The sequence below is a fragment of the Amblyraja radiata genome, chromosome 6 (assembly GCF_010909765.2).
Source record: "Amblyraja radiata isolate CabotCenter1 chromosome 6, sAmbRad1.1.pri, whole genome shotgun sequence".
Lineage (NCBI taxonomy): Eukaryota > Metazoa > Chordata > Chondrichthyes > Rajiformes > Rajidae > Amblyraja > Amblyraja radiata.
The window spans coordinates 8,937,133-8,957,369 of NC_045961.1; the positions used below are offsets into that span (position 1 = coordinate 8,937,133).

Here is a 20,237-nt window from a genome sequence, read left to right on the forward strand (position 1 = left end):
ATCCCCAATCAGTACCCCGTTCCTGCCTTCTCCCCATAATCTCCTGACTCGGTTATCTTTAAGAGCCCTATCTAGCTCCCTCTTGAAAGTATCCAGAGAACCGGCCTGCACCGCCCTCTGAGGCAGAGAATTCAACAGACTCGCAACTCTCTGTGTGAAAAGGTGTTTCCTTGTCTCCGTTCTAAATGGCTTACCCCTTATTCTTAAACTGGCCCCTGGTTCTGGACTCCCCCAACCTCGGGAACATGTTTCCTGCCACTAGCGTGTCCAAACCCTTAATAATTTTATATGTTTCAATAAGATCTTCAATAAAACCTCTCAATAGGTTTAGGTTTATTACTATTACGTACTGAGGTGTAGTGAAACATTTTGTTTTTGCATGCTATCAGACATACCATACATAAATACAATCAAGGCCAAAAACTACAAGAGGTAGAGAGTGCGGAATATAGTTCTCAGCATTGTAGCGCATCAGTTCCATTGACTAGGTCCAATCTCCACAATGGTGTAGAGGTGAATCGGACAGTAGCTTATGGAAGCCTCGTCACAGAGGGGAAGAAGCTGTTCCAGTGTCTGGCGGTGCGCGCTTTCATGCTTCTGCCCAATGAGAGCAGTGAGAAGAGGGAATGACCGGGGTGTGGACAGGTCCTTGATTATGTTGACTGCTTTTCTGAGGCAGCGTGGTGTAGACAGTCATATCGGAGTCTGATCTGTGTGATGGACTGGACTACATCTACAACTCTGCAATTTCTTAGTCTTGGACAGAGCTGTGATGCAACCTGACATTATGATTCCTACAATGCATCTGTGGACAGTCATTATTTCTACTTCCAGGGTCTCCCCATTACTCCCTTTATCTTTAATTGCTAACTTTTTGCTAACCTCGATTGTTAGCCCAAAATTAGCTTTCTTTCCATGACCGGAGTGAGATGAAAGCGTGGCCAGTGTGGTGTGGGCCTCTGATGATGCTGGTTGCCTTTATTGATGTGGCGACTTCTATCAATCCCTTCAACTGTGGGGAGGTCGGTACCTGTGATGGACCGGGCATCATGTGAACTTGCTTCTTTTACTGTTTAAAAGACATTTGGACAGATATATGGGTTTAGAGGCATATCGATCAAGTGCAGGTGCATGGGCCTACCCAAGATGTCAACTTGGTTAGCAGGGACAAGATGGATCGAAGGGCCTGTTTCCGTGCTGTATAGCTCTATGACTCTCCCCCATTTCCTGTTCCTTTTCTTACCAAAAATACCTGTTAATAAAAATCTATATTTAAATGCTGGGTGAGAGATGGATTGCTGCTGGTGCTTTGGAAAAGGTTTGTATTCTTTACAACGATGAGCTGTTCTCTGACACCAACACGAATCTATTGAAAGTGTACTTGTCCTTGATATTGTTACTGTCTGAACACAAGTGCTGCTTTAACCCGGTGGAATGTTGGACACTGAGATGCTTCTTTCCTCCCATTTAGAGAACTCAACAGCAAGACGTCAGTCAAGTTTGTGCACACTTCCTTCCACGGCGTTGGGCACGACTATGTGCAGGCGGCGTTCAAGGCGTTTGGCTTCGCTCCACCCATTCCAGTTCCGGAGCAGAAGGATCCAGACCCCGAGTTTTCCACTGTCAAATGTCCCAATCCAGAGGAGGGCGAATGTGTGCTGGTAACAATCACTCTTCCATGTTTTGGAAACTTAGATCATCCACAATCAGTACCCCGTTCCTGCTTTCTCCCCACATCCCTTGATTCCGTTAGCCCTAAGCTTAAATCTGACTCTCTCTTGAACAAATGGCTTTCTAAGCAAATGGCTGATTCCTTGATCACTTGTATTTCCTTGTGTGCAGTTTTGGTCTCCAAATTTGAGGAAGGACATTCTTGCTATTGAGGGAGTGCAGCGTAGGTTCACCAGGTTAATTCCCAGGATGGCGGGACTGTCATATGCTGAGAGAATGGAGCGGCTGGGCTTGTATACACTGGAATTTAGAAGAATGAGTGAGGATCTTATTGAAACATAAGATTATTAAGGGTTTGGACACTCAAGAGGCAGGAAACATGTTCCGGATGTTGGGGGAGTCCAGAACCAGGGGCCACAGTTTAAGATTAAGGAGTAAGCAATTTGGAACGGAGATGTGGACAAACTTTTTCACACAGAGAGTTGTGAGTCTGTGGAAGCCGGTTCTCTGGATACTTTCAAGAGAGAGCTAGATAGGGCTCTTAAAGATAGCGGAGTCAGGGGATAAGGGGAGAAGGCAGGAACGGGGTACTGATTGAGGATGATCAGCCATAATCACATTGAATGGTGGTGCTGGCCTGAAGGGCCGAATGGCCTACTCCTGCACCTATTGTCTATCACTGACGATTGACACGAAAAGCTGGTGTAACTCAGTGGGACAGGCAACATCTCTGGATAGAAGGAATGGGCGACGTTTCGGGTAGAGACCCTTCTTCAGACCCTTGATCACTTGTCTTTACACAAAGTGAAGTCTGTCCCGTACCTGGGGGCTTTGCGCAGCAATCTAAAGACAAGTGATGGAGAAGGGTTTGCAACTCCTCGATTTAAAGTGCGGCTGGAAGAGTTGCTGCTTCACAGTTCCTGTAGCCCCGGTATAATCCTGACCCCAGCGCTGTCTGCGTGGTGTTTTCACCTTCTCCCCGTGACCGGCGTGGGTTTTATCCGGGTGCCCCGGTTTCCTACCAGAAGTCAAAGACGTCCAGATTGGTTGTTTAATTGGCCGCTGTGAGTGGTAGAATCTGCGGGGAGTTACTGAGAATGTGGGAAGGGTGAAAATGGGATAAGTGTGGGGTTAGTGTAAGTGGGTGGTCGATGGTTGGTGCGGAATCAATGCCTAATGTAATTTATTTTCCATGCTGCATGACTCTCAATCTCTGATTTTGTGAGATGGGGGGGGGGGGTGGGGAGGGGATGTAAATGATGTGCTGATATAATTTAATCCATTTGGTATTAGTATTATTATCACATGTACCGAGACTCAGTGAAAAACCTTGCAGGCAACTCATAGCATACACGTGTATGAATGTTGTTAATTTTGCCGGAATGAAGTCCGTGGTGAAATGGATGAAGTCAGTGAGTTCTGCTTGGGTGCGGGAGGTAGCACCAATGCAGTCGTCGATGTAGCGGAGGTAGAGTTCGAGGCTAGGGCCCACGCGCGTGCCCATAGCTACACCTTGGATTTAGAGGAAATAGGAGGAGTCAAAGGAAAAGTTGTTGAGGGTAAGGACCAGGCGGAGGAGAGTATCGGTAGGCGGGGATTGGTTGCTTCTGCGGTCGAGGAAGAAACGGAGGGCTTTAAGACCCTCCTGGTGGGGGATGGAGGTGTAGAGTGACTGGACATCCATGGTGAAGATGAGGAAGTGGGGGCCTGGAAAACGGAAATCATGAAGGAGACGAAGAGCGTGTGAGGCGTCTTGGACATAGTTTTGCCAGATGGAAGTTCGTGGTGAAATGGATGAAGTCAGTTTTGCCGGATGGAAGTATGTGTATGTCAGTTAATGCACAGAGAGAGAATAAATAGATTGCTGAATTACAGCTGCAGAGAAATCGCAGATTGTTTTTTTAAAAAGTCCAGGGGGTTCAACGAGGTAGATTGGAAGATCGGGAGTTCACCCTCAGCAGGGGGAAGCAATTATCCTTGAACCTGGTGGTGCGTGCTTTCAAGCCTTTGTATCTTCTGTCCAACAGAAGAGCTGAGAAGAGGGAAGGGCCGGGTTGTGAGTGGTCCATGATTATGTTGGCTGCTATCCCCGAGACAGGGTGAAGTATAGATGGAGTTGTTGGCGTGGAGGCTGGTCTGGCCTGCATTCACTGGCCTGTGATGGACTGGCCTGCATTCACACCTCTGCAATTTCTTGCAGTGAGCAATTGTTATATCAAGCTGTCTTCTTCTTCTTGCGAATGAAACATGAACCAAAGGAATAGTTAGATCTCAAGCCGGGTGTTGAGCAGCCAGGTTGTTGTCTCTGTGACGCATCTGGATAGGATGTTTTCTTTGATGCATCTGTAGAAATTGATAAGAGTCATTGGGCATGTTGAATTTCCTCGGCCTTTTGTGGACTTAAAGTGCATTCAGAAAGTATTCAAATCCCCACACTTTTTCTTTGTCACAGCCTTATTCTAAAATGGATTAAATTCATGTTTTTATCATCAATCTACACACAATACCCCATAATAAACAAGCAAAAACAGGTGTTTAGAAATTTTTGCAAAGTAATTAAAATGAAATAACTGAAATATCACATTTACCTAAGTATTCAGACCCTTTGCTATGACACTAAAAATTGACCTTAGACCTCCGAGACAGGATTGTGTCAAGACACAGATCTGGGGAAGGGTATAAACCAATTTCTGCAGCATTGCAGGTCCCGAAGACCACAGTGGCCTCCGTCATTGGAAGAACTTTGGAACCACCAGGACGCAGTGGAGGCCAATTCACTGGGTGTTTTGAAGAAAGAGTTAGATTTATCTCTTTGGGCTAAAGGAATCAAGGGATATGGGGGGAAAAGCAGGAACGGGGTACTGATTTTAGATGATCACCCATTTTCATATTGAATGGCGGTGCTGGCTCAAAGGGCTGAATGGCCTACTCCTGCACCTATTTTCTATGTTTTTATATTTTTAGGGCAGAGATAGATAGATTCTTGATTAGTACGGGTGTCAGGGGTTATGGGGAGAAGGCAGAGAATGGGGTTAGGAGGGGGAGATAGATCAGCCATGACTGAATGGCGGAGTAGACTTGATGGGCCGAATGGCCGAATTCTACTCCTATCACTTATGAACTTGGAAGCTCTAGGCCATCTCCACTTCAGCACCATTGGTACAGATTGGGGCTTGTACACCATACTGCTGCCTGCAGTTGGCGACCAGCTCTGTCCTTGCGTTGATATTGAGGGAGAAACTGCTGTCTTGACACCATTCTACTAAGCTCCCTTCCTGAGTTTAGTTTATTGGCACGTGTACTGAGGTACAGTGAAAAGCTTTTGTTGCGTGCTAACTAGTCAGCAGAAAGACAATACATGATTACAATCGAGTCATTACAGTGTACATGATAAGGGGATAATGTCTAGTGCAAGGTAAATTCTGATCAAAGATAGTCCAAAGTAGATAAAAATGCTGGAGAAACTCAGCGGGCGAGGCAGCATCTATGGAGCTAAGGAATAGGTGACATTTCGGGTCTCGACCCGAAATGTCACCTATTCCTTAGCTCCATAGATGCTGCCTCGCCCGCTGAGTTTCTCCAGCATTTTTGTCTACCTTCGATATTTCCAGCATCTGCAGTTCTTTCTTAAAGATAGTCCAAGGATCTTTCTGCAGATTAGATAGCACGCAACAAAAGCTTTTCACTGTACCTCGGTACACGTGACAAGAAAATGAAACTGCAAACTCCGATGAGGTGGATGGTAGCTCAGGTCCGCTCTCTCGTTGTTGGTGGGATGGTTCAGCTTCCTGATCTCTCCCTCCTGTGCTTTATCTCGTCACAGTCTGAGACCTGCACCTGGAGTATTGTGTGCAGTTTTAGTCCCCTATTTTGAGGAAGGACATTCTTGCTATTGAAGGAGTGCGGCGTAGGTTCACCAGGTTAATTCCCGGTGTGAGGGGATCTTATTGAAACATATAAGATTATTAAGGGTTTGGACACGCTAGAGGCAGGAAACATGTTCCCGATGTTGGGGGAGTCCAGAACCAGGGGCCACAGTTTAAGAATAAGGGGTAAGCCATTTAGAACGGAGACGAGGAAACATTTTTTTTCCCTCACAGAGAGTTGTGAGTCTGTGGAATTCTCTGCCTCAGAGGGCGGTGGAGACTGGTTCACTGGATACTTTTAAGAGAGAGCTAGACAGCACTCTTGAAGGTAGCGGAGTGAGGGGATATGGGGAGAAGGCAGGAACGGGGTACTGATTGTGGGTGATCAGCCATGATCACATTGAATGGCGGTGCTGGCGCGAAGGGCAGAATGGCCTACTCCTGCTCCTATTGTCTATTGTCACAGTATGTCATGCTGTCACTTGCGGGCAGAGCACCAAGGCAAATTCCTTGTATGTGAATACTTGGCCAATATCATTCATTCATGGACAGGCAATGGTTTGGATCGGAACCCTTCTTCAGAGTCTGATGCTGCCTGACTTGCCAAGTAACTCTGGCACTTGTGTTCAAGAAGGAACTGCAGATGCTGGAAAATCGAAGGTACACAAAAAAGCTGGAGAAACTCAGCGTGTGCAGCAGCATCTATGGAGCGAAGGAAATAGGCAACGTTTCGGGCCGAAACCCTTCTTCAGACTGTAAAACTCTTCAACTCTGGCACTCTTTGTGTCCTTTTGTGGATTAGCCAGTATCTGCAGTGCTTTGCCTCTACTTTCAAGGTGTTGTCGTCTTAACTAAATACTGACACCAGTTTACAAAAACGTTTAACCCTAGTTTCAAAGAGGTGAAAAGTTGAAGAATGTTGGGCTTGTACATGGATTTTTTTCAGAGGGCGTTGCAAATATAATGAGGTTTCTCCCTCATACCCGGCACAGTACACACAGGAAGATGGACACAAAATGCTAGAATAACTCAGCGGGGCAGGCAGCATCTCTGGAGAGAAGGAATGGGTGACGTTTCGTGTCGACATCCTACTTCAGACCCAAAACATCACCCATCCTTCTTTCCAGAGTTGCTGCCTGACCCCCTGAGTTTCTCCAGCATTTTGTGTCTATCTTTGGTGTAAACAAGCTAGAGAGTTTTATTGTCATGTGTTCCAGATAGGACAATGAAATTCCTGCTTGCTGCAACACAACAGAACATGTAAACATAATACAGAACAGGAAATAAAAGTTGAGCGTGTCTATATACCATAGACCATAGATATGCACAAAAATAAACAGATAAAGTGCAATAGACTGTTATTGTTCAGAGCCTGTTTGAAGTTGTGTTTAATAGGCTGATGGCTGTGGGGAAGAAGCTGTTCCTGAACCTGGATGCTCCAGATTTCAAGCTCCTGTACCTTCTTCCCGATGGCAACTGAGAGATGAGTGTGTGGCCAGGATGGTGTGGGTCTCTGATGATGTTGGCAGCCTTTTTGAGGCAGCGACTGCGATAGATCCCATCGATGGTGGGAAGGTCAGAGCCGATAATGGACTGGGCAGTGGTCACAACTTTCTGCATTCTTTTCCGCTCCTGGACACTCAAGTTGCCGAACCAAGCCACGATGCAACCAGTCATCTGCAGTTCCTTCCTCCACAGTGTACATAAGTGCTGTCATCATCAGTAAAATGATCGATTGCCAGGAGTGATCACTGAGTGAGTCTAAACTACTCCCTCTTCGGAGGCTGAGGGGGTGACCTTATTGAGGTGTACAAGATCGGGAGGGACATGGATAAAGTGAACGCTCACAGTCTCTTTCCCAGGGTAGAGGATTCTAAAATTAGAAGGCATAAGGTTAAAGTGAGGGGGGAGAGATTTAAGAGGGACCTCAGGGGAAACTTTTTCCACCAGTGGGTAGTCGATATCTGGAAGAAGCGGCCGGTGGAAGCCATAGAATTGGATACAATTGCGACTTTCTGAAGACATTATGTTTAAGAAAGAACTGCAGATGCTGCAAAAATCGAAGGTAGACAATGCTGGAGTAACTCAGCGGGTGAGGCAGCATCTATGGAGCGAAGGAATAGGTGATGTTTCGGGTCGAGACCCTTTTTCAGACTGACTGTACATGTCAAAAATGGAAAAATGTTCCCAATGTTGGGCGAGTCCAGAACCAGGGGCCACAGTCTTAGAATAAAGTGGAAGCCATTTAAGACTGAGGTGAGAACAAACTTTTTCACCCAGAGAGTTGTGAATCTGTGGAATTCTCTGCCACAGAGACAGTAGAGGCCAATTCACTGGATGTTTTCAAGAGAGAGTTAGATTTAACTCTTAGGCCTAACGGAATCAAGGGATATGGGGGGAAAGCACTTTGTGTAGAAATGTAAAGACAAGTGATCAAGGGTCTGAAGAAGGGTCTCGACCCAAAACGTCACCCATTCCTTCTCTCCAGAGATGCTGCCTGTCCCGCTGAGTTACTTCAGCATTTAGTGTCAATCTTCACTGATCAAGTACAAGTGGGCAAGGAATCAGCCATTAGTTTAGAAAGCCGTTTGTTTAAGAGAGAGTTAGATTTAGCTCTTAGGGCTAAAGGAATCAAGGGATACGGGGGGAAAGCAGGAACTGGGATCAGCCATGGTTTTGGATGATCAGCCATGATCATATTCAATGGCGGTGCTGGCTCGTAGGGCTGAATGGCCTACTCTTGCACCTATTGTCTATATATGTTTCTATTTCTGGAATGGTTAACCCCATGGTGCGGTGATTCTGAGTGGAGTTTTGACTTCAGTAATTCAATCCCCCTGCCATTGCCAGCTCAGCCCTTTGCAAATGTCACAGGTCGGACAGGCTGGGAAGCAGTTGCCTTGGCTCGTTGCTCTCTTGGCTCGTTGCCATGCCTCAACCTTCACGCAGGCGTGGACACACACTGCTGCCCGCGAAACTGCAGCAAGCAGGAAGTAGCTGTCAGGCGAAGTTCATGGCAACAACAGCGGCAGCGGCTAGTGTACGGCAACCTTAACCTTCAGGAAGGAGTTGAGGAGGAATGTCTTCATGCTGGCTCTAGAGAGGGTCCAGAGGAGGGTTATGAGAATGATCCCAGGAATGAGCGGGTTAACCTATGATGAGCGTTGGACGGCACTGGGCCTGTACTCGCTGGAGTTAGAAGATAGAGAGAGGACCTTATTGAAACTTACCGAATGGTGAAAGTCCTGGATAAAGTGGATGTGGAGAGGATGTTTCCACCAGTGGGAGAGACTAGGACCAGAGGGCATAACCTCAGAATAAAAGGATGTACAAAGGAAATGAGGAGGAATTGCGTTGGTCAGAGGGTGGTGAATCTGTAGAATTCATTGCCACAAAAGGCTGTGGAGGCCAAATGAATGGATTATTTTTAAGGCAGAGATAGATATATTCTTGATTAGTACGGGTGTCGGGGGTTATGGGGAGAAGGCAGGAGAATGGGGTTGTGAGGGAGAGATAGATCAGCCATGATTGAATGGCGGAGTGGACTTGATGGGCCGAATGGCCTAATTCTACTCCTATCACTCAATACCTCCAATTCTGTGACCAGGGCGCCGTTCCTAGTCAGCAAGTATCAGTGAGTGGCACAGCGGGTAGAGCTGCTGCCTCACGGCACCAGAGACCTGGATGCCATCCCGACCACGGGTGCTGTCTGGATGGAGTTTGCGCGTTCTCCCCGTGACTGCAAGGGTTTTGCCCGGGTGATCCGGTTTCCTCCCGCACTCCATAGACGTACAGGTTTGTAGGTTAATTGGTTGCGCCAAAAATTGTAAATTGCCCCTAGTGTGTAGGTTATTGCTGGTGCACAGGGATCGGTGGTCAGCGCGGACCCGATGGGCCAAATAGCCTGCTTCTGCGCTGTATCTAACGTAAACCTTACAGGCAAACATATCTAGACCCATTACTTAGTTTATAAGTCCTAGGAGCTGAAACTAGACCATTTGGCCCATCGAGTCTACTCCCCCATTCAATCATGTCTGATCTATCTCTCCCTCTCAACCCCATTCTCCTGCCTTCTCCCCTAATCTTTGATACCTGTACTAATCAAGAATCTGTCAATCTCCACTCTAAAAATACCCACTGGCTTGGCCTCCACAGCCGTCTGTGGCAATGAATTCCACAGATTCACCACCCCTATGACTGTAGAAACTCCTCCTCATCTCCTTTCTAAAGGAACGTCCTTTTATTCCGAAGCTGTGTCCTCTGGTCCTCGACTCCCCCACGAGTGGAAACATCCTCTCCACATCCACTCTATCCAAGCCATTCACTACTCGGTAAGTTTCAATGAGGTCCATCATCCTTCTAAACTCCAGTGAGCACAGGCCCAGTGCCGTCAAATGACATTGAATGGCGGTGCTGGCATGAAGGGCCGAATGGCCAACTACTGCACCTCTTGTCTATTGTCTGGTGCAAATGGTCTGGCAAATTATTTAATAATATATGAAACCTCAACAGATAATATTAACATAAATATAAATATAATGACCCATGGTCAGTCATGACCGAGGGGGGCCTACTACTAAATATTAAAGGAGTGAAGGGATACGTGATCAGACAGGAGGCTAGTGGTTGACATAAGCCTTGATTGTGTTACATGGTGGGGTAACATTGAGGAGCTTAATGGCCTATTCCTATTAGTGACCTGTAGGTTATGGGGAGAAGGCAGGAGAATGGGGTTAGGAAGGAGAGATAGATCAACCATGATTGAATGGCGGAGTAGACGATGGGCTGAATGGCCTAATTCCACTCCTATCCCTAAGAAGAATGAGGGGGGACCTCATTGAAACATACAGAATAGTGAACGGCGTGGATGGAGTGGATGTGGAGAGGATGTTTCCACTTGTGGGAGAGTCTAGGACTAGAGGTCGTAGCCTCAGAATTAAAGGACATTATTTTAGGAAGGAAATTAGGAGAATTTTCTTCAGCAAAGGGTGGTGAATCTGTGGATTTCTTTGCCACAGAAGGCACAAAGTCGGTGGATATTTTTATGGCAGAGATATATAGATTTTTGATCATTGCAGGTGTCAGAGGTTATGGGTAGAAGGCAGGAGAATGGGGTTAGGAGGGAGAGATAGATCAGCCATGATTGAATGGCGGAGTAGACTTGATGGGCTGAATGGCCTAATTCTACTCCTATTCCTTATGACCTGAAACGCCGTTTGTCCATTCCCTCCACAGATGCTACCCATCCTGCTGAATTCCTCCAGAAACTTGTGCTTTGTTCAAGATTCCAGCATCAGCATCTTCTTATGTTGTTTTCTTGATTGAACAAATGGTGAAATCTGTGACTGACTTTATAAAGGATGGTTTGATGAACTTGCCTTTGGCTCATGGCTGCTAATCACATACTCAGTGTCTCAAAGTGGAGGGCATTCTTTTGCAGTCATTACTTTTATGAAGGGGAAGGGAGTACAAAGTTAGAGGGCAGAGATTTAAGGTGAGGGGGGGAGAAATTTAAAAGGGAACTTTATCACGTGTAGAGTGGTGCATTTACGAGCTGCCAGAGGAAGTAGTTGAGATGGACAATAACAACATGTGGAAGACATTGTGACAGGTACATAGATAGGGGAAGTGTGGAAGCTTGGTAGAGTCCACATCTTGCACTCTGAGACAGTTCTGAGCCCCTCGTACACTAACAGCTTAGGAGCGAATAGTATGGCACAATTCTCTCTCTCATTCGCTCTCTCTCTCTCTCTCTCTCTCTGTCTCTCTCTTTCTGTCTCTCTCTTTCTGTCTCTCTCTCTCTTTCTGTCTCCCTCTCTGTCTCTGCCACATAAGGCAATGGAGGTCAATTCTCTGGATGTTTTCAAGAGGGAGATTTACCTCAGGATTAAAGGAATCAAGGGATATGGGGAAAAAGCAGGAACTGATTGTAGATGATCAGCCATGATCATATTGAATGGCGGTGCTGGCACGAAGGGCCGAATGGCCTACTCCTCCACCTACCTTTCTCGCTCTCTTTCTCTCTCTGTCCCTTTCTCTGTCTCCCTCTCTCTCTCTGTCTGTGTCTCTCTCTCTTTTTCTCTCTCTGTCTGTGTCTCTGTCTGTCTCTCTCTTTTTCTCTCTCTGTCTGTGTCTGTCTCTCTCTCTCTTTCTCTCTCTCTGTCTTTCTCTGCCTGTCTCTCTTTCTCTTTCTTTCTCTCCCTGTCTCTGCCTCTCTCTGTGTCTCTCTCTGCCTGTGTGTGTGTGTGTGTCTCTCTCTCTCTCTCTATCTCTGCTCTCTCCATTTCTCTCTCGCTTTCTCTTTCTCTCTCTCTCTCTGTCTCATTTCTCCCTCTCCCTCTCCCTCTCCCTCTCCGTCTCCGTCTCCGTCTCCGTCTCCGTCTCTGTCTCTCTCTCTCTCTCTGTCTCTCCATGTCAACGATGATACTTCAGTAAGTAGTGACCCGTCACTGTAAATAGACTTCACTTGACGTGACCTTTCTCTGCTCTCTGTCGTTAGGTTCTTGCAATCAAGTTGGCTGAGAAGGAAGGGGCTCGGGTTGTGTTGGCCACAGATCCCGATGCCGACAGACTGGCTGTTGCAGAAGAGCAAGAGGAGTAAGTGTTCATAGTGAGCCATGTTCGTCACTCGGTGCTGTGCACAGCTTTCATTACTGCCCACTTTATTGCGTGCAATTCTGGTCATCCCCAAATTGGAAGGCTTTGGAAAGGGTGCAGATGAGGTTTACCACAACGCTGCCTGGATTAGCTGCAGGGAGAGGGTGCAGAGGAACTTTGCCAGAATGCTGCCTAGATTATAGATCATTAGCTACAGGGAGAGGTTGGGTCGACTTGGATTGTTTTCTCTGGAACGTTAAAGGTTGCTAGGAGACCTAATAAAACTATACAAAATTATGAAAGGCATAGATAGGATAGACCAGGGGTCGGCAACCTTGTTCTGCATAGGGGCCAGGCAGGACCCATGTGTGTGAGCAGATGGCGGGCCACATCTATCGCCATAGTGTGACACTTGGTGTTGTTTTTCCCATTAGTTTTCACGTGTTTTTCAATTCGTTTTCTGCAGTTCCCAGGTCGGCCCGCCTGCCCCCGGATTGGCTGTCGCTCCCAGGGTGCTTGTGTGCCCCGGGACGAGCTGCAGTTCCCAGATCAGCTCGCGTTCCCGGGACGAGCTGCAGGCCCCAGGTCGGCTGCATGCCCCAGGACTGGCTGCGGTTCCCAGGTCGCAATAACGAATTGAAACAAAAAACGCGCCTGCGGGCCGGTTGTTTTTGGGTTAGGGGCCGGATCCGGCCCGTGGGCCGGAGGTTGCCGACCCCTGGGGTAGACAGTCAGAAAACCTTTTCCTTTTGAAACCTTTTGAAGATATCAAATACTGGGGGGCACAGCTTTAAGGTGAGAGGGACAAAGTTTAAAGGAGATGTGCACATCAGTATTTTTTGCACAGATAGTGGTGGGTGCCTGGAACGCTCTGCCAGAGTTGGTCATATAGAGTCTTACAGCGTGGAAACAGGCCAACAGGTCCCATCTACCCTAGACCCACCTGCCTGCATTTGGCCCATATCCCTCTAAACCTGTCCTATCCATGTACCTGTCTAATGTTTCTTAAACATTGCGATGGCACCTGCGCACATGTGTAGTACCTTGGTGGTGGTGGAGGCTGATACATTAGTGGTGTTTAAGAGACTTTAGCATAGGCACATGTATGTACGGGGAATGTACAGGTATGGATTATGTTCCGTCAGATGAAGTTGGTTAGCATCATGTTGGGTACAGACATTGTGGGCTGAAGGGTCTGCTCTTGTGCTCATAAGATCTTGTGATAGGAGCAGAATTACGCCATTCGGCCCATCATGTCTACTCCACCATTCAATCATGGCTGATCTATCTCTCCCTCCTAACCCCATTCTCCTGCCTTCTCCCCATAACCTACAGGTCACTAATAGGAATAGGCCATTAAGCTCCTCAATGTTACCCCACCATGTAACACAATCAAGGCTTATGTCAACCACTAGCCTGTAACACCCGTACTAATCAAGAATCTGTCTATCTCTGCCTTAAAAATATCCACTGACTTGGCCTCCACAGCTTTCTGTGGCAAAGAATTCTACAGATTCACCGCCCTCTGACGAAAGAAATTCCTCCTCATCTCCTTTAAGTCTGAGGCTATGACCTGTAGACCTGTAGACTCTCCCACCAGTGGAAACATCCTTTCCACATCCACTCTCATTCTTCTAAACTCCAGCGAGTACAGGCCCAGTGCGGTCAAACGCTCATCGTAGGTTAACCCACTAATTCCTGGGATCATTCTCGTAAACTTCCTCTGGACCCTCTCCAGCGCCAGCACATCCTTCCTCGGATATGATGCCCAAAACTGCTGACAATATTCCAAATGCGGCCTGACCAGTGGCTTATAGATCCTCAGCTGTACCGTTCCGAGTTCTATGTTCCACAGTTTTCATGTGGTTGGGTCAAAACACCTCCTTCAGGGAGTATTTTAGTGATTGATGTCCAGAGGTTACATTTTAAGGTTATTGACTAAAGATCCTGAGTTTGAGAGAGGGATATAAACAAATAACAGCACAGGAACAGGCCCTTCAACCCACAATATCTGTGCTGTCATTTCTATCCTCTCTCCTCCTACCTCCACCCTCAATACAGTCATGGAGACATGCAGTGGACCCAACTTGCCCACGTCGATCAACATGCCCCATTTTCACTAGTCCCACCTGTCCACACACCATCTGATGGAGCAGGACTGATCAGATGGTTCACAAAGGGGCTTACACAACATGTTTAGTTTGGAGATATAGCATGGAAAAGGTCCTTTGGCCCACCGAGTTCATGCTGACCATCGATCACCCGTCTCCTTTAAACATCTGCCTCCAGCACCCTCTGGCATCGTGTTAAAGGGCACTCGCCACTCTGTTTGAAAAAAATTGCCCCACGCACCTCTTTTAAACATTTCCCCTCCCACCTAAAAACCTGTGCCCTCTAGCCTTTGATATTTCCACTGTAGGATAATGGTTCTGACTGTCTACCCTATCCATGCCTCACATAATTTCATATACTTCTGTCAAGTCCTTTAAAATCTCACCTTGAAGATAGGTACAGTAAACAGCCCAAGGTATCGAGTAGTGTGGAAAAGAACAGTAGATGCTGGTGAACACTGAAGATAGACACAAAATTCTGGAGTAACTCAGTGGGTCAGGCAGCATCTCTGGTGAAAAACGAATAAGATCATAAGTGATACGAATAGAATTAGGCCATTCGTCCCATCAAGTCTACTCTGCAATTCAATCATGGCTGATCTATCTCTCCCCCCTAACGCCGTTCTCCTGCCTTCTCCCCATAACCCCAACACCCGTACTAATCAAGAATCTAGCTATCTCTGCCTTAAATATATCCACTGACTTGGCCTCCACAGCCGTCTGTGGCAGAGAATTCCACAGATTTAACACCAATCGAGACCCTTTAGAAGAAGAAGTCCCAACCCGTCACCTATCCATGTTCTCCAGAGATGCTGCCTGACCCGCTGACTTACTCCAGCACTCTGTGAAACATCATCTATCCATGTTCTCCAGAGATGCTGCCTGACCCGCTGAGTTACTCCAGCACTCTGTGAAACATCATCTATCCATGTTCTCCAGAGATGCTGCCTGACCCGCTGAGTTACTCCAGCACTCTGTGAAACATCATCTATCCATGTTCTCCAGAGATGCTGCCTGACCCGCTGAGTTTCTCCAGCGTTTTGTGTCTACCCCCCCCCCAAAGTATCTAACCTGTTTCTTGTGTCTCGATGCAGTGGCAGATGGAAGGTGTTTTCTGGCAACGAGCTGGGGGCTCTCCTGGGCTGGTGGATGTTTAGCTGCTGGAGGAGTGAGCACCCCGACCTCTCTGACGTGAAGAACGTCTACATGCTGGCCACAACCGTCTCCTCCAAAGTCCTGCAGGCCCTCGCCGTTCATGAAGGCTTCCACTTTGAGGTGAGAAGCTTTGCCGACATTGCAGTCGTACAGCTCGAGCCGTACAGCTCGAAGTCAGGCCCTTCGGCCCAGCTTCCCCATGCCGTCCGCTACGCCCCACCTACCCCAGTCCCTTTATGTTTCAGGAAACTCTGCCGGGGTTCAAGTGGATTGGAAACCGAATCGACGAGTTGCTTCAGAGCGGGAAAGAAGTGTTGTTCGCATTTGAGGAATCCATTGGTGAGACACTTGGTATTTTTAAGTCTGAAGAAGGGTCTCGACCCGAAACGTCAACTATTTCCTTCGCTCCATAGATGATGCCTCACCCAGCTGAGTTTCTCCAGCATTTTTTACCTTTGTATTTGGTCTCTGCACTGTAGTACCAACAGACAGCCACTGCCTGTGACCACAGAGAACTGTACAGCGCGGAAACAGGCCCTTCGTCCCACCAAATCCGCGCCGACCAGCGATCGCCCGTTCACACACTAGTTCAGTTTAGAGATACGGCGCGGAAATAGGCCCTTTGGTCCACCGGGTCCGCGCCGACCAGCGATCCCCGCACATTAACACTACCCTACACACACTAGGGACAATTTTTTAACATTTATACCAAGCCAATTAACCTACAAACTAGCACGTCTTTAAAATGTGGGGGGAAAACCCACGCAGGTCACGGGGAGAAAGTACAAACTCCAGACAGACAGCACCCGTAGTCAGGATTGAATCCGGGTGTCTGGCATTGTAAGGCCGCAGCTCTACCACTACACCACCGTGCCGGCCTATCCCCCTAAATCCTTCCCATCCCTATATCTGTCCAAATGTCTTTTAAACCTGGTAATTGTATCTGTTTCTCCTGCTTCCTCAGGCAGCTGGTTTCAGACACGGCACGGGGCGGGACAGTGGCGTAGCTGGTAGAGCCGCTGCCTGACAGTGTCAATGACCTGTGTTCCATCCTGACCTCAGATGCTGCCTGCATGGAGTTTGCACGTTCTCCCTGTGCCGTATGGGTTTCCTCTGGGTGCTCCGGTTTCCTCCACATCCCAAAGACGTGCTGGTTTGTCGGTTAATTGACTTCTGCAATTTGTCCTTCCTATGCAGGGTATCGATAAGCAAGTGGGATAACATAGAACTAATGTGAACGATGGTCAGCATGGACTGAGTGGGCCAAAGGGCCTGTCGTATCCATGCTGTATCAACCGATCAATGCAGACTACCCTTTGAGTGGATAAAGTTGCCCTGAGTCCCTGTTAAATCTCTCCCCTCTCACCTTAAGCCAGTGCCCTCGAGTTTTAGAATCCTCTACCCTGGGATAAAGACCTTGAGCGTTCACTTTATCCACGGCTTTCTTGGCTGGGGTTAAGAGGGAAAGATAGATCAGCCATGATTGAATGGCGGAGTAGACTTGATGGGCTAAATAGCCTAATGTTTCTCCTATCACTTATGACATGATATTTTGTGTCATATGTTAATAAGTGATAGGAGCAAAATTAGGCCATTTAGCCCATCAAGTCTACTCCGGCATTCAATCGAGACCCTTCAGAAGAAGAAGTCCCAACCCGAAACGTCACCTATTCCTTTTCTCCAGAGATGCTGCCTGACCCGCTGAGTTACTCCAGCACTCAGTGAAACGTCACCTATCCATGTTCTCCACAGATGCTGCCTGGCCTGCTGAGTTACTCCAGCACTCAGTGAAACGTCACCTATCCATGTTCTCCACAGATGCTGCCTGACCCGCTGAGTTACTCCAGCACTCTGTGAAACGTCACCTATCCATGTTCTCCACAGATGCTGCCTGACCCACTGTGTTACTCCAGCACTCTGTGAAACGTCACCTATCCATGTTCTCCTGAGATGCTGCCTGACCCGCTGAGTTACTCCAGCGTTTTGTGTCTACCCCATTCTCCTGCTTTCTCCCCATAACCCCTGACACCCGTACTAACCGAGAATCTATCTCTGCTTTAAAAACATCCATTGCCTTGGCCTCCACAGCCTTCTGTGTGTGAGTTACCGAGCTGGTGTTCTGCCCAGCAACACTAGACAGATAATTAATCTTGCACAAACCAAGACATATCAACATCATGTGAACAAGATTCATTGCTGCTGTGATTTTACTGCTGACTGTTATTAATATGGATAGTTGCTGTCTACTGTTTTTAAAGTTGTGTGTGAATAGGTAACTTCTTAATATGTGGGACACAAAACGCTGGAGTAACTCAGCAGGACAGGCAGCATCTCTGGAGAGAAGGAATGGGTGACGTTTCCGGTCGAGTTTACATGCAAATTTTTACATTCTCTTTAAAATTCACTGCTCATCGCAATGCAGATTTTATAAAACTTTACTGTGTGAATTTATTATAAAAAGTCTGACGATGCATCTCGACCCAAAACGTCATCTGTCCATTCCCTCTCCAGATGGAGTCAGAGAGTGATACAGCATGAAAACTGGCCCCTCATCCTAACTTGTCCATGCCGACCATCTAAGCTAGTCCCATTTACCCACGTTTGGTCCATATCCATGTATCTGTCCAAGTATATTTTAAATGCTGCCTGGTCCCTCCAGGACTAAGTTCATAAATTCTAGGAGCTGAATTAGGCCATTCGGCCCATCAAGTCTACTCCACCTTTCGACTGATCTATCTCTCGCTCCTAACTCCATTCCCCTGCCTTCTCCCCATAACCCCTAATCAAGACTACTGTTGTGAATTCAGTCTGAAGAAGGGTCTCGACCCGAAACGTCACCCATGCCTTCTCTCCAGAGATGCTGCCGGTCCCGCTGAGTTACTCCAGCATTTTGTCTACCAATCGAGGCTACTCTGTCTTGCTCACTATTTTCAGCATCTGCAGTTTTATTCGGTGTTTATTGTTCGAGTTATCGAGATTGAGTGTTGAAGGTGAGGCAGAATGTAATGTGCTGCCTAATGTGGGCAGGCTCTGTACTCACGGACTTCCTTGTGTGCCTTCCACACTCCCACCACTCACACCTCGGCCCCTTTGCTCTCGTTGCCTATAGGCTTCATGTGCGGCACGCTGATGTTTGACAAGGATGGGGTGAGTGCAGCAGTGGTGGTGGCCGAGATGGCGGCGTATCTGGAGACCAGAAACCTCACCATAGTCCAGCAGTTGAATAACATTTACAGAACGTGAGTAATGCCAACTAGGTATCGAAGTGGGGCTCAGCTACTTGTTTAGTTTAGAGATACAGCGCGGACAGAGGCTCTTCGGCCCACCGAGTACACGCCGACCAGCGATCGCCCGTTCACACGCTAGTTTAGTTTAGAGATACAGCGCGGACAGAGGCTCTTCAGCCAACCGAATCCGTGCCGACCAGCGATCGCCCGATCACAAACACTATCCTGCACACACTAGGGACAATTTACAATTTTTCTTTACCAAAGCCAATTAATCTACAAACCTGTACGTCTTTGGAGTGTGGGAGGAAACCCGAGCACCTGGAGAAAACCCATGCGGGTCACGGTGGGAATGTACAAACTCCGTACAGACAGCGCCTGTGGTCAGGATCGAACCCGGGTCTCTGGCACTGTAACGATACGATAGAACTTTATTCATCCCAGGAGGGAAATTGATCTGCCAACATCCTTAAAAACACAAAATACATAAAACACAAAATACATGAAACATGAAATTAAAGTGATGAGTGGAAAGGATTGGGGGATGTGCAAAGATTGGGGAGAGAAGGGGGAGTCACTCTCAGTTTACCCCATGACAGAAGGGGGAGGGGTTGTACAGTTTGATAGCCACAGGGAAGAAGGATCCCCTGTGGCGTTCTGTGCTGCATCTTGGTGGAACCAGTCTGTTGCTGAAGGTGCTCCTCAGGTTGACCAGTGTGTCATGGAGGGGGTGAGCTGTATTGTCCAGGATGCTCCGCAGTTTGAGGAGCAACCTCCCCTCCAAGACCAACCTCCCGTGACTCCAACTCCACCCCCAGGACAGAGCCGGCCTTCCTGATGAGTTTGTTGATCCTGTTGGCGTCCGCGGCCTTCGCCCTGCTGCCCCGGCACACGGCAGCGAAGAAGGTAAGGCAGCAACTCTACCGCTGTGCCGCCGTGCTGTTTGTGTTTCCTGCCGTTATATCTTCAGTCCTCTGATCACAGGTCACTTTCTCTGTTGCATTAAACTGTGCGTTAGAAATGCTGAAGTTTATTATCCAGTGGGCGGCACAGTGGGGCAGCGGGAAGAGTTGCTGCCTCACAGCGCCAGGGACCCGGCTTCGTTCCTGACGTCGGGTGCTGTCGGTGTGGAGTTTGCATGTTTTTCCTGGGACCACGTGGGGTTTCCTCCAGGTGCTCCGGTTTCCTCCCACGTCCCAAAGACCTGCGTTCATTGTAAAATTGCCCCCATAGTGTTTAGTGAGTGGATGCGAAAGTGAGATAATGTAGAAGGAGGGTGAGTGGGTGAGCGATGGTCGGCGTGGGCCAAAGAGCCTGTTTCCATGCTATACCTCTAAACTAAACTAAACGCTTTGTTTTAACAAGCTATCCAAGCAGATCAGATAATACTGTACAGAAACACAATCAAATCAAACTCAAGGGCAATGGATAGAACAAAAGGGAAGATACAAAGTACAGAATATATTAGTGTTTGACAATAGATGCAGGAGGAGGCCATTCGGCCCTTCAAGCCAGCACCGCCATTCAATGTGATCATGGCTGATCATCCCCAATCAGTACCCCGTTTCTGCCTTCTCCCCGTATACCCTGACCCCTGCATTCTCATAGCA

General features: G+C 47.7%; 1 protein-coding gene and 1 long non-coding RNA gene across 2 annotated transcripts in view; one reads left to right on the plus strand and one right to left on the minus strand.

Moving 5' to 3' along the window:
• Positions 1-20,237, plus strand: part of pgm2l1 (phosphoglucomutase 2 like 1) — a 90,473-nt gene that overhangs the window by 58,759 nt on the left and 11,477 nt on the right. The window contains exons 7-11 of the mRNA XM_033022165.1: positions 1,472-1,661; positions 12,037-12,134; positions 15,340-15,520; positions 15,646-15,739; positions 18,510-18,639. Of these exons, the coding sequence (XP_032878056.1) occupies positions 1,472-1,661; positions 12,037-12,134; positions 15,340-15,520; positions 15,646-15,739; positions 18,510-18,639 (693 nt within the window). The remainder of the gene's footprint in view (positions 1-1,471; positions 1,662-12,036; positions 12,135-15,339; positions 15,521-15,645; positions 15,740-18,509; positions 18,640-20,237) is intronic.
• On the minus strand, positions 986-16,947 carry LOC116974055. Its single transcript, XR_004412270.1, has 3 exons — positions 16,938-16,947; positions 14,412-14,413; positions 986-1,186 (listed from the first exon to the last, which is right to left on the minus strand). It is a non-coding gene; the product is annotated as an uncharacterized LOC116974055 (long non-coding RNA).